The following is an 18,116-nucleotide window of genomic DNA, read 5'->3' as shown; positions in this document are numbered from 1 at the left end:
GGCATAGTTAGTGATGAAGGGGAGGAGCTAACTATGATGTGGTATAGTTAGTGATGAAGGGGAGGAGCTAAAAGTGAAGGGGTATAGTTAGTGATGAAGGGGAGGAGCTAACTGTGAAGGGGCATAGTTAGTGATGAAGGGGAGGAGCTAACTATGATGTGGTATAGTTAGTGATGAAGGGGAGGAGCTAACTATGATGTGGTATAGTTAGTGATGAAGGGGAGGAGCTAAAAGTGAAGGGGTATAGTTAGTGATGAAGGGGAGGAGCTAACTGTGAAGGGGCATAGTTAGTGATGAAGGGGAGGAGCTAACTATGATGTGGTATAGTTAGTGATGAAGGGGAGGAGCTAAAAGTGAAGGGGTATAGTTAGTGATGAAGGGGAGGAGCTAACTGTGAAGGGGCATAGTTAGTGATGAAGGGGAGGAGCTAACTGTGAAGCTGTATGGTTGATGAAGGGTGGGGAATATGATAAAAGGGTGTGGTTGTTGATGAAGGGGAGGGGCTAACTATGAAGGGGTGTGGTCTGTAAAGGGGAGGAGCTGATGATGAAGGCATGGGAAGTTTCATCTGGCCAAATCTAATCAACAAAAGAGTTTCTTTGGCCTGAATGGATCCACAAAGGCGCAGTTATTGACACCCAGTTTGCATTACTTGTTCAGGAGGTTTAATGTCTCTCACATCTGGGCTGCTGGAGTTTACAATCAAATCACAATTGCCAAACCAAACCAAAGAAAATCACTTTTCAGTTATATATATATATATCACTGTGTGTGTCCAGCGCTCGTTCTGCAGTGCGATGGTGGAGGAGCTCCGGGTGTCTCTGAAATGTCAGCGGCGGAGGAAACAGAAGCCTCAGCCTCCCGCCATCGTCAAGACTGAGGAGGTGATTAACATGCACACGTTCAATGACAGGAGGCTCCCGGGGAAAGAGACCATGGCCTGAGCGCTCCTGCGGGACTCCTGCCACTCTCGTCCAGATGACGGACACTAAGATGTTTCCTGTGGAAATCCAGCGGTCCAGAACCACGGAGTCTTCGGTCCCGAACAGCGGAGGCGCTCGGACACACACTCCTCATCAACGCTGCTGGTTTGGGTTTCTCTATGAACGACGTGTAGGATGCTGTCAGTGACTGCGTTTACATGGACAGTAAAGTATGTAGCTTAAAGGGGACCTATTATGCTGAAATCACTTTAAAGGGTAACAATGTGTGAATATAACCAGCTTCTAATGGTCAAAATTACGCACGTGTCATCAGAGGGGGAAAGCCCCACTCACTAGTGACTCCCTTATTAGCATAATCGACCCTGAGTGAGAAGCAGCCGTCTGTCCATTAGCCATTAGAGCGTTTGAGCTGCTGAAGATAATGTCAGCATTGAGCAGGGCTATTCAATTAGTTTGTCATAGGGGCCAGTTCATGAAAGGCATCGCAAATGAGGGGCCGGAGAAATATGACTTGCAATATAAGTGAAGACACAACAGCAATATAAGAGCCCATATGCTGTATTTTTGCTCATTAAGACACCCACGTTGGCTTTCTCTACATTAAAATGTTACTATGTTGTATTTTTAAACTACATAACATCACAGCATTGTACAATAGGCTTTTTTTTTTTTTACAAACACATTCAAATGTTGTATTTCAAAGCACAACAAAAGCAGTGCATTGCTTAAGTAGGCTTCTTCTACATTCAGACACATTCATATGTTGTTTTAAACTGCGCAACAAGTATGGATGCAACGATTATAGATTTTGGTTGAACGATTATATAGTCTGAAGAATAATCATGGTTTCGCGATTATCACGATTATCATTCGTTTATTAAATTTAAAACACTACTAGTTTAGAAAATCACAAGAAAAGTGCTGTTTATTGCTGCTCAGTAACCAAATACAGCACAAAATAATAACAAAACACAAACAATAGTCTCTCTTTGGACTTAAAAATAAGTTAAAAGGTGTTTGATTTAAACATGAGTGAATATTTTACAATGAAAATAAATGACAGAACATTAAATAAATAAATAAATAAATAAATAAATAAATAAATAAATAAATAAATAAATAAATAAAAATAAGAATAAATAAAAAATCATATTTGTCTAAAAAATCGTATTTGTCTGAAAGCCACGCTCAACTCTCACCACTACAGCCTGAGATGATTTGTACTGTGTGCACCTGGAGGGCACAAGTGCGTCGGCCCGCTTTCAAGCCACGCGCGCACCGCTCCCAATATGCGCACGTCTCCATTGGAAATAATGAACTTGTGTGCGGAAAAGAGGCAAAAGTGCGAAAAAGAAGAACGGTTTGCTGCTATAGTTAATCGTGTGTGCTTATTGGCATAACTTTGTTTAGTTGCAGCAGTTTTGTTCCGTGCAAAAGAAACGCGGTGTTGAGAAGCCTTTACGATTAATCAACCGTATCGAATTTAAGCGCGGTTAATAGTGGAATCGGCTAATCGTTGCATCCCTATTAACGATATCAGTGCATTGTAAAAAAGGCATTTAACAACCACATCCAAATGTTTTCAGCTGCTCGCGCCACTCACTTAATGTCAGGTGACTCACTCTCTGAGCAGCCTTAAACTGCAGCTCGTGCTGTATTGAACAGACGCACATCACTTCAAAACTATAGCGGCCGTTTTTCCACTGAGCGAAATTTATTTTTGATGTCTTGGTCACAGTATTTGTAGGGCCAGTACAAATTGCCTCGGGGGCCGGGTTTGGTCCGCGGGCCGCCAATTGAATAGCCCTGGCATAGACGATTATAGATGTGGGGTTTTAGATAAAGCACAAATGACTAGTGGAGTCTCCATAGACTGATGCATTCTCACACATATTTGACCTTTTTCACTCTGACAACACAGCTAGTCCTGTTTTGAATCTGCCTCCATGCTGACACACAGGTGTTTGTAGCTCCGCCCTCTTCTGAAAAGAGCCCAGTCTCATTTGAATTTAAAGCGACAGTCACTAAAATGCCACAATTAGGATCAAAACCTATAATGGTTAGTTTCAGAGAGCTGGACAACATTATTAGTGTGCTATTTTGAGCTGGAAATTTACACACACACACACACACTCTAGAGACATCTGAGTGTTATTTTACATCTTGTATAAGCAGCATAATAGGTCCACTTTAATCTGAATAAGACAATACTATGATTAAGGTGTTTATATGAGTTGCTTTAGGAAGGTTCCCGTTTTATATGTATAAATAGACAGATAACGTCATTACAACACTATGCTATCCAATGTTTCCTCCGGAGTTTCGTCTGATTTCAGGTGTTTAGTTTTTTAGTTCAACTGCAGTTTCACTTTCATTCTAGTCCCGCGGCTAACTGATGATGTAATGACAGGAGAGAGCTGTTTTAATGGAGTTTGAGATGCAGAATGGAAAGAAAACTTCTGCATTTGTAAGATTGTTAGTGATGAAGTGTATGATGAGTCTGCAGGAGTTCACTGTGTGTGTGTGTGTGTGTGTGTGTGTGTGTGTGTGTGTGTGTGTGTGTGTGTGTGTGTGTGTGTGTGTGTGTGTGTGTGTGTGTGTGTGTGTGTGTGTGTGTGTGTGTGTGTGTGTGTGGTCCTTTACTGACTCTATAGGTGCAGAGAATAGTGTCAAACAGATGTGTGTGTTGACTATCCTGTCGCAATATGCAGAAATAGTCTGACTGCTGTGTTTACATGTCTGGACTTCAATAATGCCGCTAAAATAGGAATACTCCACATGCCTGAATGTTTAGTTCGATTATGAGTTTACTCAGATTGTGGTCATTATTTAACATGCTAGACTCTTAATCAGAGTATTGTCTTAATCGTGTTGAGGTCTGAGTATTGGTGTCCATGTAAACGCATCGAAGAGTGCATCAGTCAGATCACATCTGCTGCTGCTTTATTGCTGCCTTCCAGATTTATTCAGATATAAAGCACTCACGGTTAGCCCCCGAAGCATTTCTCTCATTCGTATTCACCAGATTATTCAGTAAAACTGACCTGCTATCAATTTAGATAAAGAAAAGCTCAATATGTCAGAAGTCTTAACGCCCTCCATAGATTAATCATGTTTTAATTTCATCTAAAATAAGTTTGTTTTGACAATTTATGTGTGTGTTACATCCATGTATATGTAATAAACATACTGTAAAAACAAAACTCTAACAAAACATAGATAGTTAAATTTATAGGCTAAATAATTGGATCATATACATATATAATAGCCAAATATGAATAACCATATATATATATATATATATATATATATATATATATATATATATGTATATATATGAGCAATATCATTTGAGTAGCAGTGCGATATGGCTGAATATTGGCACTGGTGGGAGACGTCTGTTGACTCGAGGCTGCAGGCTGAGTGCCTTAGTGTCCTATATACCGGCACATCGCACTGCTACAAGTGTGATATTGCATTTATACAACAGTTTGATGGCACAATCATGTATAAAAAAAAAGAAAATCAAACACAGAGCATCTCAAAATTCCTTTTGGATGAGGAACTACTTTCTTCCGCCATTCATTCACATCTGCAGCTGACATCAGGACAGCAGAAACCGCTGCTCATTCACCAACGTCACTGTAGAGCTAGTGATGAATGATTTTCTAGATGTAATGACTAAAGGGATGACAAAACAGCTGATTTTGTTCACATTTTAAGATTATTAGACTGAACGGCATAAAATACCATGAGTCTACAGAGATTTCCCAGTGTTTCTCTCTTACCATCAAAATATCACAATAATTAACCCTGAAAAAGCCAGAATAAAGCAAATACTAGCAGATTACTAATGTATAAATACAGAAGTTTTTTCTCCCCTGAGGACTTACTATGCAGTTTTTGTCGCCATCTACTGGCGGAACATCAGCCCTCTGTGCTCTGCTCAGTATGACAGACTAATGGCCGTCGATGTGCTGAATCATATTCAATTATAAATATTTAAAATAGGCACTATCCTCATAAATAAATTGCATAGATGCACTCTAAACAACTACGTTCTTGTCTAAAAAACAGCCTCAAAAGTACATTGTTGTCCAATAGCTGTAATATTTGTCAAACTGTAGTGAGTTTATTGATCTGCTGTCACTCTATGTGTGCGGAGTAATACACAAGGGTGAAGAGGCTGTATGAGCGCTGTTAACTGCTGATTTGAGACCCAGACAGAACTGTTGTATAAATATATATATATATATATATATATATATATATATATATATATATATATATATATATATATATATATATATATATATATATATATATATATATTTATAGACACAGTAATGTGAAAGTGTTTGCACCCCTTACTCTATTTTTTGTGCATGTTTGCCTGACTTTATTGTTTCAGATCACCACACAAATGTAAATATTAGTCAAAGATGACACAGGAAAACACATATTGCAGTTTAGAAATAAAGGTTTTTATAATTAGTTTTGAATTAAAAATACTGTTTTACCTTAATAATAAATAAATAATGAATCAATGAAACTAACTTTACTGTATCTGCATACATTTTTATTTGTTTTTTTCTATAAAAACCTTCAAAAATGTTTCTTCAATGTTAGAAATTGGTTCCCAAAGAATAACCGAATGAGAACCATGTGCTGACATCAAGGTATGTTTGCTTTTGTTCGCTTGCCCTACAGGTTTTCACAAGTATTAACAATAATAATAATACATTTAGTGTGTCTACTATAGGAGTAACATCAGGTCTGGCTTTCTTTTACATATGATTGCTAAAGATTATTGTCATAATACATGAATCGAATGTGATTTCTGCTTCTGGAGGCTAACTGTTGTGCTCAATATACTTAATTATGATCATATATGTGTGAAAGAAATAGATTTATATGACTTTATTTACACAAAAATACAGAAATATTTGGTTCCCAGAATGTTTTGGGAATGCTTTGGGGAATTTATAAAATAGAAATACACATTTCTCAATCAATTTGTCTCACAGAAAGAAAGCTAAAGCTACAGCGGTAAAACAAAACATCTGTGAATGAACAGTTTTCCATATTTTGTGATTTATGTTTTTATATCCTGCATTTATTTATGATTTTGAATTGCATCATGTATGGAAGAAAATCATTGCCAAAGGTATTGAATTAAAGATTGTCGAATAGCACAAACTGGAAAAAAATAATACATTCAGTTAACAAGGGGTTGCATTTTAATGACTTCAATAGCCAGGGTTTGTTTTAGGGTTCTTAAACTTAACATTGATGTTCATTTAAGCTGTGAATATTTCAACAAACAATATTCCAAACACTTTTTCCAGACTTATAAATTCAATACTCCATATCAAACTTCCAGATTTCACTATCAAAATATTCAGCTCTGTTTAAGAATACGAAGTATAATATTCCACAGGCAATTTTCACTTCATTTTATTTCACATCAAAAATCCGCTTGCATAAATTCAGTGGATCAAAATCGGCTGTTAAAATTGAACATTACATTAGGGCAAACAGAAATGTCCAAAAACATCTTACTGATCTTACTCATTGATATTACTCAATACTCTATGACAGTGGTCACCAAACTTGTTCCTGGAGGGCCGGTGTCCTGCAGATTTTACCTCCAACCCTAATCAAACACACCTGAACAAGCTAATCAAGCTCTTACTTGGAATACTTAAAACATCCAGGCAGGTGTGTTGAGGCAAGTTGGAACTAAACCCTGCAGGGACACCGGCTCTCCAGGACCAGGATTGGTGACCCCTGCTCTATGATATTACTGTTAAATGCTCCTCTTGTGTCGTTATTACCTTTTTTTCACCTATTTACTGCATTAAAAATCTTTAAATAATCTTTAAAAGCAGCTGGAGATCTTCAATCTGCAATCTAATTCCTGCAGTTCCCAAATGTAATGTTAAATTTGATCCACTGAATTTATGCAAGCGGATTTTTGATGTGAAATAAAATGAAGTGAAAACTGCTTGTGGAATATTATACTTCACATTCCTTAACAGAGCTGAATATTTTGGAAGTGAAATCTGGAAGTATTGAATTTATAAGTCTGAAAATGTGTTTGGAATATTATTTGTTGAAATATTCACAGCTTAAATGAACAGCAATGTTGAATTTCACAACCCTAAAACAAACCCTGGCTACTGAAGTCATTAAAACAAGTGAATACTCACTGCAGAGCCACTTGTGCAGAGCTGAGCTCCTGCTAGTCCTTGCTGCACTTCTTATGCAAGTGATGTCACTGGGGGTTTGGGGTTAGGGGTGGTGTAGGTGCACGCATTAAACAGCTTATAGAAGGAGGAGCGAGAACACAAGCTCCCCCTCATTGGAGCTTAAGTGGCTCTGCAGTGAGCAGCATCTCCATTAAAATGCTTAGTCCCTTTATTAATTCGGGGTCGCCACAGTGGCATGAACCGCCAACTTATCCAGCAAGTTTTTACGCAGCGGATGCCCTTCCAGCTGCAACCCATCTCCGGGAAACTTGTTAATTCAATGTATTGTTTTTTTCTGTTTGTGCTCTTTGACAAGCTTTTTATTTCAATATGCATTGATTTTGTTCAATATTATTCGTCCTTGATCTTTCTTCTGACAACTTTTAACCTTTAAATAGTTGGAAAAGGTGACTTTTATGAACACTTTTGGTAGTTTAAAGTTATATATTGTCAGGATTGGTGTTGTATATTACACTACAACAGCCTTGTAATAACCTGCAGTACACTGAACAAAATGATTCAAAGATGATTCCCTGGATTTACAAACTTTTCTTAAGTTAAGTGGTTGTAGACAATTTATTTAGGTTGAATTTAGACCTACTAATTAGGTTGAATATTACTACATTTTATTTGTTTAAATTCAACACATATAAATTGCTTGCAAGTATTTTGCAGACATCATTTTTTTCAGTGCACATTCACAGTGATTTTACAGACTCATTTCTCTAGATATTATTTCTTATACATTTCAAATGACTAAAATGTCAATAAAAGTCACTTTGTTAAACTGTAGAGGTGAATTATCAACATTAAAAGTGGACAGAGTTGAGATCAACATCCCATAATGCAGTTCACCACCGCAAAAATACAGAAATCACGCACTGTTAATGGTTTTTGTAAATTACACAGAAACACTGTGTTTTACTGTAGGACAAATTACTGTATGTTTCACAGTAATGATGTACAATACTGTAATGCATATACAGCAAGATTAACAGTGCTGTAAATGCAAATACAGTACTTCTGCTGTAATTGATTTACAGTAAGTTACTGTAGATTCTGCTTGGAATTGTTATCAGTGCAGAAACTCTTAATGAACATATTATGTTTACGGTGTTGAATTAACTCCTGCTTTTATGACACCGAGCGGAGCTGTCTTGAAGGCATCAATAAAACAAACAACTATAATGTCCGCTAGTCGTATAAGTTTTCACGATCTCCGTCCCGATCGACGACTCAAACCAAAGGTCTGTCGTTTAGATGAGCTTCAACTTTTCTAGAGAACTTTCTACTAGCGTCCGTACGGTCTGTCGCAGGCAACTCCACTTTATCATTCAGCAGAGATTTATAACAAGGGAACTAAAAAACTAAGAGAAAAGCCGTTTTTGTACAGACAGATTTTGTAGTAAACTTTCTATCAGTGTGTCTGATGTAGTTGAGCGGAAACAGACACGTGTGCACGGCGTCTCCGGATAAAAACCATCGCTCTTATTTTCTGATCATCTGTTTCCCGTTTCTGTGCAGACGTTTGTGTTTTCTGAAGGAGAGTCGCTGTTTAAAACTGTACCCAACTGATGAATTTCTCCAAACGGGGCTTCAAGGTCGACCATTCAAGCTCATCTTGTAATAAAAAAGCGATCATACTGAGTGTGTTTGGTGTTTTTGTGTGCTTTGATTGTCAGTCGGGTTATTCCAGCTCAACTGGACTGCTTTAAAAATAGCATTCATCTACCAAACGGAGGTCAGGTATTTTCTGCACTGCAAAAAAATGCTTTATTTGGATTTTTTTGTCTTGTTTCTAGTCCAAATATCTACAAATTCTGAAATCAAGAAGCATTTTCTGGAAAAGCAAGAAATATTGTCTTGTTTTCAGAAGCTTTAGGTAAAAAAAATAAATAAAATAATAATAATAATAATTTAAAAAAAAAAAAATATATATATATATATATATATATATATATATATATATATATATATATATATATATATATATATATATATATATATATTAAAACAAGCTAAATAATCTTGTTTTGGAATTGATTATTTAGCTTAACACATTTATTGAATTGGCATATTATTTAGCTCGTTTTAAGTTTTTTAGTTTTGGCATATTACTTCCTAAAACAAGACATTTTTGTTTTCTTATCTATAAAACGCCTCTTGATAAAAAAATTTGAGATATGTGGACTAGAAACAAGATAAAAACTCTAAGAAAAGCATTTTTGCAGTGTGTGAAGCTGCTGGCTCAGTTCACTTACGCTGTGCAAAACAAAAAGAAGCTTTTCGTTCTTAGTTTTGTCTTGTTTCTAGTCTAAATATCTGACGAAAAAAAACATTTTCTGGACAAAGAAGAAATATTGTCTTGTTTTAAGAAGTTTTAGGTAAAAAAAAGTCAGTTTTTCTGTAAAACAAGCTAAATTGTCTGCCAAATTAAGCAAAATAATCTTATTTAAGAGTAAAAATAAGATTATTGTGCTTGTTTAATGAAATACTCACTTAAATTTGATTTATTTCTTCTAAAAACAAGTCGTCAGCATGTACTGTAAAAACATGCTGGGTTTCATGCAATCCCTTCATGTCAGCCCAATGCAAATCAATAAAGTTAACTTAATAGTTTAATTGTTTTTATTAGGACTATTTATGCTTTATAAATGCCTTATAAATGACAAATAAAGGCTGAGAATAAACTGAACAGTAATCCTTGCAATCTTTTCTAGAAAGTAAAATTACTGTAAAGTTTAAACATTCCTAAATAACAGGAGTCAAAATACGACATAAAGCTGGATAAAACAACAATATTATAATTTAATAAGATGCAATGTTTAATGTACAGTAATTTTATTTTAGATAAGGTTGTGTATCGCTCACGCTCAATCTGCCCAGTTGGTGGAATGAACTCCCTAACTGCATCAGAACAGCAGAGTCACTCGCTACTTTCAAGAAACTACTAAAAACCCAACTATTTAGTCTCCACTTCACTTCCTAATCTGCAATTGCCTCTCTGAATATCACACTAACTGTACAAAAAAAAAAAAAAAAAAAAACTAATACTTCTAATACTTCTTTTCTTAGACTTTACAGACCTGAAACTTGCCTATAGCACTTCTTCATTGTTGCTCTTGGTTGTGTAAATTGCTTCCTTGTCCTCATTTGTAAGTCGCTTTGGATAAAAGCGTCTGCTAAATGACTAAATGTAAATGTAAATGTATCTTCAAATAAATAGGAATGAATAATGTCATTTTCCCCCTTTTTAGAATTTACCTGAGCCTTTATTTATCATATAAAGGATTTATAAAGCATAAATAGTCCTCACTTTAGATTAGGTCACAAAACTAGATGAAGTTGAGTTAATAAAGCATTTATTAACATACATAGAGTAACCATTACTATATGCCTGAATAATAAGCTATAAAAACGTTGATTTCAATAGTTTATTAATCATTTACTAACTCATTCTGAATGATCCTTAAAACCCTCAACTACTCTTAAATACAAATGGTTTGTAAATAATGCAATACTTAATTTAGTCATGAAAAATAAATCATTAACTGAGTATAAAAATACAATTATTAAACACATTATACAGGTGCTTATAAGTCAAGAATAGAGCATTTGCAGCTGCAGTTATAAACTGCTTACTAACGCTTATTAATGTAGAATTAATGCTTAACAGAAAACGAATTCGCTATTAGCTAATGTTTAATAAATGATTTATAGTGTGTAGTTAATATATAAAGTGTTACCAAAAACGGTTTAAAAAATAAATATAAAGCTATTAATAGGACAAGCTTTTATTTTGTAACAACATGTATTAATTTCGTTGCTTTGATTAATTACATTTTTGGCCTCACAGTCTCCACAGAACTACGTGTTAATGTACAAGTCTTCTACACGCTTTTATTTAACTTAAACTATGTTTGTAAGCGGTCTTGTAGTGTTTGAGGAAAGAAAACTTCGTGTTTTGAATGAATGAGGAACTTCCTCGGTCATCTGATGCTGTGTACGTCACATGACACAAGCGCGGTCACATGATCTGCTGTATCAACACACACACACACTCATCCACAGCAGAGACCTATTCAGTGTACAGTGAAGAGCAGCGATCCGGATCTGGTAAGTGTGTGTTTACATCATCTCAGACTTCCTCTCACTGCAGCTGTGTAGAAATATTGGCGCTTAATATAAATGTCTGCAGTAGATCCTCAATGCTAGATCCTTGAGGTGGATTCTAACAGGAAGTGCCGAAAAGGAAGTAAAGTACAGTCTTACTCACTGTTTGTGCGGATGTGTTGTTACATACGAGTTTAATATCGTTTTTATTGTAGTATATTTGGCTAAGTGTGTGTGAGAGAGTGTTTAATTGGTTTATAATGCATTACCTGTGTGTGACTTCAGTCAGGTAAGTCACGTGAGGCTGTCAGGTGCTCTCAGGTGTTTCACTCGTGACTGCAGAGGATTACTTCACCCAATCATTCAAATTAATGTTTTGCTTTTGTTTAGGGTTTTTTCTTATCAAGAATGCGAATAACAACCACATTTCTGGATAAAGTTGAGATGTTTTGAGGGAATTTTGCACAAAGTACAAAGATAATATCTCTAATGTTTTCACTGAACAAATAAATTAAATCATTTCCCTTTAGCCTAGTCCCTTATTTATTAGGGGTCGCCACAGAGGAATGAACTACTAACTATTCCGTCATGTGTTTTATGCAGCGGATGCCCTTCCAGCCGCAAACCAGTACTAGGAAACACCCATATACTGACATTCACTCTTGTACACCACGGCCAATTTAGTTAATCCAATTCCCCTATAGCGCATGTGTTTGGACTGTGGGGGAAACCGGAGCACACGGAGTAAATCCACGCCAACACGGGGAGAACATGCAAACTCCACACACAAATGCCAAATGACCCAGCCGAAACTCAAACCAGCAACCTTCTAGCTGTGAGGCAACAGTGCTAACCATTGAGCCACCGTGCCGCCCACCAAATAAATTTATACTTGAATATTTATTCTTTAGTGCCCCTTATTTTCAATAGTATTTTCCCCCGTGTTAACAGTTGCTGTCTTGTGTTGAAGTGTGTTTCAGGCATGTGGTCAGCCTGTGCTTTATTTCTGGCCTTCTCCTCGGCCGCCTTAGCTCTGGACAATGGGCTGATGAGGACCCCGCCGATGGGCTGGTTGGCTTGGGAACGATTCCGCTGCGACATCGACTGTCAGAATGATCCCTACAACTGCATCAGGTACAGCACTAAACACTGGTCATCAGTGAGGTTTTATTTCATTTCTAGTGTCTTTAACTGATGTTTCTGTGCAGTGAGCAGCTGTTCATGGATATGGCGGACCGGCTGTCAGAGGATGGATGGAAAGAGCTTGGCTACGTCTACGTCAACATCGACGACTGCTGGTCCTCCAAAGACAGAGATGCTCAGGGCCGACTGCAGCCCGACCCAAAGAGGTGTGACCTCTGATCTCCTCATCTGATGTCTATTCTCTGACCCTCAGATCCAGCCTTTGACCTTCTTACTGTCTTGTCTGACCTCATACTTTGTGATCTGAACACTGACCTTTTGATCTGACCTTTAACCTTCTTGCTGTCTTGTTTTAACTCTGACCTTCTTAACTGACCCATGACCTTCAGAACTAACTTTTGACCTTCTTCTGACCTCTTTGTGATCTTGGCTGCATTCAAGTCCAAGTTTTTATGCTCTATACTCGCTAACTTCCCTTCGTCTTGTACTTGGATGTACGTCATTGATTATATTACACAAGTGTCCACTACTGGAGGAACATCCGAATGTGTTTAAATAGAGTACCCTGAACCCTTGAGTACTTAGGAACTACGCTGTTCTTATGTCACAATCGCATCGCATTGCATTCTGGGACATATAGGTGCAGGATTGGACCTATGAAGCCAACTCGCTCCCTCTGTCAAAATCGAGGGGTCGAGGGTATGTTCATCTAAACTTACCTCATTCACTTGAAGTGGAACGCACTTTAAAATGGTGCTGGGGATCCCCTTAAGGCAGGGGTGTCAAACTCAATTCCTGGAGGGCCGAAGCCCTGCACAGTTTAGTTCCAACCCTGCTCCAACACACTTACCTGTAGGTTGCAAACAAGCCTGAAGGACTCAATTAGTTTGATCAGGTGTGTTTAATTAGGGTTGGAACTAAACTGTGCAGAGCTGCAGCCCTTTTGGAACTGAGTTTGACACCTGTGCCTTAAGGCAAGGGTGTCCAAACTCGGTCCTAAAGGGCCGGTGTCCTGCAAAGTTTAGTTCCAACCCCAATCAGACATACCTGGGCTAGCTAATCAAGCTCTTACTAGGCTTTCTAGAAACATCCTTGCAGGTGTGTTGAGGCAAGTTGAAGCTAAAATCTGCAGGACACCGGCCCTCCTGGATCGAGTTTGGATACCCCTGCCTTAAGGGAACAAGGAAACCTTTGAGCTTACTGTCTTGTCTGACCTTCTGACTAGACCTGTGACCTTCAGATTTAACGTTCCTACTGGCTTGAATTACCTTAGACCTCTTTATGATCTGGACTGATCCAACCTTCCTATCTGATCTGACCTGTGAGCTTCAGATCTGACCTTTTGTCATCTCTGACCCCTTACAATGGTATCTGAACCCTGACCTTCTGATCTGACCTTCTACCTCTCAACTCTCAACCTTTGATCTGACCTGTTACCTTCTTGTCTGACCTTCTGATCTGGCTTGTGACCTCCTACCTTTATATCTGACCTCTGACCTTCTACCTCTGAACTCTTAACCTCTGATCTGACCTTTTATCTGACCTGTGATCTTTTACCTTTTGAACTGACCTTAGATCTAACCTTCTACCTCTGAACTCTTACCTTCTTGTCTGACCTCTGACCCTCTGATCTGACATTTTGACCTCTTCAATCCTGACTCTCTGGAGCCATTATGTTCTCCGCACTCTTCTTCATCTTGTGTAATTTTCTGCAGGTTTCCTCGAGGCATTCCTCATCTGGCGCAGTACGTCCATGACCGTGGGCTGAAGCTGGGCATCTATGGGGACATGGGCACGCTGACCTGCGGAGGGTATCCGGGAACCACACTGGACAAGATTGAGACAGACGCACAGACGTTTGCGGACTGGGGGATCGACATGCTCAAGTTGGACGGATGTTACTCCAACTCGTCCTATCAGGAACAAGGTACATCGCCAATCTGTGTCAGCTCAGATCTAAAAGCAAGGTCAAGACTTCTTTAAACCAGCACAAATAAAATGAATTCTGTATGTCCCAGAACAAACGATACAGTACAATTAAAGAAGATAAAGCAGTTTCTCAAGCCTTGTAATGGTTTGAAATTGATTCTTTGTTTGTGATTCGGTTAATTCAGGATACCCAATGATGTCGAAGGCCCTCAATGCTACCGGTCGTCCTATTGGCTACTCCTGCAGTTGGCCTGCCTACCAGGGAGGCCTCCCACCTAAAGTGAGTTAGTGTGTGTGTGTCTGAGTGAGCAAAGTTTGAGTGAGTGTGTGAGAATGTGACACACTGACTCTGGTGTGTGTTTTTTTTTAGGTGAACTACACTCTGCTGGGTCAGATCTGTAACCTGTGGAGGAACTATGATGATATCCAGGACTCGTGGGACAGTGTGATGGGCATCGTGGACTGGTTCTTCGACAATCAGGACGCCCTTCAGCCTGCAGCCGCACCAGGACAGTGGAACGACCCAGACATGGTGAGCTCCACACCGATGACCCTGAGTTTACTGTTTATTACGCTGGTGTCCATCATGTTCTTAACTTCTGATCTGACTGGTGACTTTTCGATCTGACCTATGACCTTCTGATCTGACCTTTGTCATTCTTACTGTCTTATCTAAACTCTGACCTGTTTTTGATCAGAACGCTGACCTTCCAATCTTACCTTTGACCTTCTTGTCAGACCTGCAACCTTCAGGTCGGACCTTTTGACCTTCTTACTGTCTTGTCTGACCTATGATCTAAACAGTGACCTTCTGATTTGAACTTTGACCTTTTTGTCTTCTCTGACCTTCTGATCTAACCTTTGACCTTCTTCTGTCTTGTCTGACCTCTTTGTGATCTGAAATCTTGACCTTCTGATCTAACCTTTGACCTTCTTCTGTCTTGTCTGACCTCTTTGTGATCTGAAATCTTGACCTTCTGATCTAACCTTTGACCTTCTTCTGTCTTGTCTGACCTCTTTGTGATCTGACCTTCAGATCTGACCTTTAAATATGTACTGTCTTATCTGATCTGTGATCTTCTAATCTGACCTTTGACCTTTCTTGTTTGACCTTGGCTGACCTTTGACCTTCTGTTTCCTCTTGTTTACCCTACTGTTGGTCCTGTGTCGTCCTCAGCTGATCATTGGAGACTTCAGCCTCAGTCTGGATCAATCTCGGGCTCAGATGGCTCTATGGTCCATCATGGCGGCTCCGCTCTTCATGTCCAACGACCTGCGCACCATCAGCAGCGCCGCTCGCTCCGTCCTCCAGAATAAAGCGGTCATCTCCATCAACCAGGACCCGCTGGGCATCCAGGGCAGACGCCTGCTCAAGGTGCACACGCCTAAATAATGCTCCTGCTTAATTATTTATTTCATTATTGTAAATATTGTCATTAAATGAATTCATTATCATCAGGAGAAGAGCGGGATCCAGGTGTTCCAGCGGCCGCTCTCTAAAGGAGCCAGCGCTCTAGTGTTTTTCAGCCGCAGGTCTGATATGCCATACCGCTACACCACATCTCTGAAGACCCTGGGATACCAGCCTGGAGTATTTGAGGTGAGCCTTCAGGAACACACACATACACACTGTCCATTACACACCTCACACGGGTGAGTAGGCTTGACAAACCACCTGTAGAAAACGCACTCTTTTATCTCTCTGACACTAACATTGCACATTTGCACCATTACTTCAATATTGTGGATAAGCCATGCTGGCCATTTCTCTCTGTCTCGCACTGAACACAGTTGACCAATCGCAAAAGACTGGGACCAATCGGACCAATCAGCACAGATTAGCATCTCGTTAAGTTTAAGAACAAATGAATCACTGTACGAATCATACGGGAGTCCTTGGGATAATTAGGCAAAAATAAAAGCAGATTATATTTCAATGAACATGTTTTTTGACCTTGCATGCAGGTCAGCCTGTTGTTGGAGACCCCCAAAACCAAAATATGAACTTTATAATGCATAGTAAGGGCTCTTCAAACTCCTTACAAGGACTCGATAAGAAAAACAATGTTTACTCATGAATGTACTACACAATTAGGATGCAATATCTTGCACAATATTGTTCCGTCTTACGTTAAAGTACCTGTATAGTCTGTCATAATGTTTAAGTACATATAGTATAGTTCGACTACTGCTACGGGTTATTTTGGTTATGTATAGTTATAAAAAAGCTCGTATGTCCACTGTTGTGTTAAATTTATGGTTGTTTACTTATGTAACACTGTGGTCCTGTGAGACTGGACATTTAGTTTTACTGTATGTCCACACATGAAGAGGAATGACAAGAAAGCTCAACTTGAAACTTTAATTAAATTGAATGTCTAATACACACACACACACACACATGCACATACACCTTTTCTCTCTCTCCGTCAGGTGTTTGACGTATTCTCAGAGCAGCGTTTGCCTGAACTGAAGGATAGCACTCAGTTCACCGTGTCCATTAACCCATCTGGCGTGGTCATGTGGTACATCTATCCGGCTGCTGATCGGTGGAAAGAGGCGGAGTTTGAGGGGTTCAGCAAGAAGCTCATAGGCCCGAAGTTTCATCGACATGCTAATGAGGTTGACGCCCCCCTGGTGCTTTGATTGGCATTGCGAGGCTCCGCCTATCTGGAATATATAACACACTCAGGGACTTTTAGACAGTGAATCGTGCCTACAATGCGAGATTTCCCTTTTTATTGATTTTCTCTTTGATAAAGCTGTTCATATCAATCAGATGTTTCTAAAAGCTTTTGCACTGACCTTCAGAAGAAGCCTGTTTACAAACCCATAGCATAAGTCAATTATGTAAAGTTAATTTAGCACTAATAATGTTCATGATCAAATGTACTGCTGTTTTTAAACCCAAATAAACACACTTGATTGTCAGACTCAGTCACTGTATATATTGGCTCATGTGTAATGCTGATTGCTTGGAGCTTTCAGTAGATTATTCATTCATTATATTATTTTATAATATACATTGGGATATACTAGTGTTCAGCTTAAAGTGTGATTCAGAGGCATGACTAAGGTAATTAGGCAAGTCATTGGACAACAATCCAGCAAAAACGTTGATAACGTGATAACATTTTTTCCACGACATATTTAATTTGACATCTGTTTTTTTTAAAACGTCATAAATTCGTACTTTTACAACTTTGGTTACACTATAAACAGCCACAGCCATTTCACCCTGCAGCCCAAGACTCACTGAAGCTAAGCAGGGCTGAGGCTGCTCAGTACCTGGATGGGTGACCACATGGGAAAACTAGGTTGCTGTTGGAAGTGGTGTCAGTGAGGCCAACAGGGGGCACTCAACCTGCAGTCTGAGTGACTATTGATGCCCCAGAATAGTGAAGGGTAGTGTCGTCTTTCGGATGAGACGTTAAACCGAGGTCCTGACTCTCTGTGGTTATTAAAAATCCCATGGCACTTCTCGTAAAGAGTAGGGGTGTGACCCCGGTGTCCTGGCCAAATTCCTTCCATCAGGCCTTACTGATCATGGACTCTATAACATCGCCATCCACTGAGTCTGTCTCTCCACTCCACCAACAGCTAATGAGTGGTTATCAAATGTCCTTTGTGCTGACTGCCATTAGAATTGTGAATACTGGGTTGTAAATATGTACAGGGTTTTATATTGAGTTTTTAATGTGATATATGTGATGACATTGAATGTATTTGTGTTGCC

The 18,116-nt window shown here is 38.9% G+C and overlaps 2 protein-coding genes and 1 long non-coding RNA gene across 11 annotated transcripts in view; 2 read left to right on the top strand and 1 right to left on the bottom strand.

Moving 5' to 3' along the window:
- The window catches only part of LOC101885658 (glutamate receptor ionotropic, kainate 2-like), a 98,654-nt gene extending 89,811 nt beyond the window's left edge, over window positions 1-8,843 (top strand). For 5 of the 9 annotated variants that reach the window (XM_088649910.1, XM_087247746.2, XM_087247745.2 and 2 more), the window contains one exon: window positions 780-2,670. In XM_088649910.1, the coding sequence (XP_088506036.1) occupies window positions 780-944 (165 nt within the window). In that variant the 3' untranslated portion in view covers window positions 945-2,670. Of the gene's footprint in view, window positions 1-779; window positions 2,671-7,331 lie in introns of those variants that run through there. The other 4 variants (XR_015942133.1, XR_015482321.2, XR_015482322.2 and 1 more) reach the window with 2 other exon arrangements.
- The window catches only part of LOC148679883 (uncharacterized), a 759,583-nt gene that overhangs the window by 177,505 nt on the left and 563,962 nt on the right, over window positions 1-18,116 (bottom strand). The window lies entirely within an intron of this gene.
- Window positions 11,180-17,326, top strand: naga (N-acetylgalactosaminidase, alpha). Its single transcript, NM_001037388.2, is given in 9 exon segments — window positions 11,180-11,311; window positions 12,279-12,442; window positions 12,517-12,657; window positions 14,167-14,378; window positions 14,566-14,660; window positions 14,751-14,912; window positions 15,558-15,755; window positions 15,840-15,980; window positions 16,814-17,326. Coding segments are annotated over 8 exon segments (1,314 nt in total). The 5' UTR covers window positions 11,180-11,311; window positions 12,279-12,290; the 3' UTR covers window positions 17,027-17,326.

The sequence above is a fragment of the Danio rerio genome, chromosome 4 (assembly GCF_052040795.2).
Source record: "Danio rerio strain M-AB ecotype USA chromosome 4, GRCz13ab, whole genome shotgun sequence".
NCBI lineage: Eukaryota > Metazoa > Chordata > Actinopteri > Cypriniformes > Danionidae > Danio > Danio rerio.
Note: the sequence above shows the minus strand (reverse complement) of the source record. Positions and strands in the feature narration are given on the sequence as shown.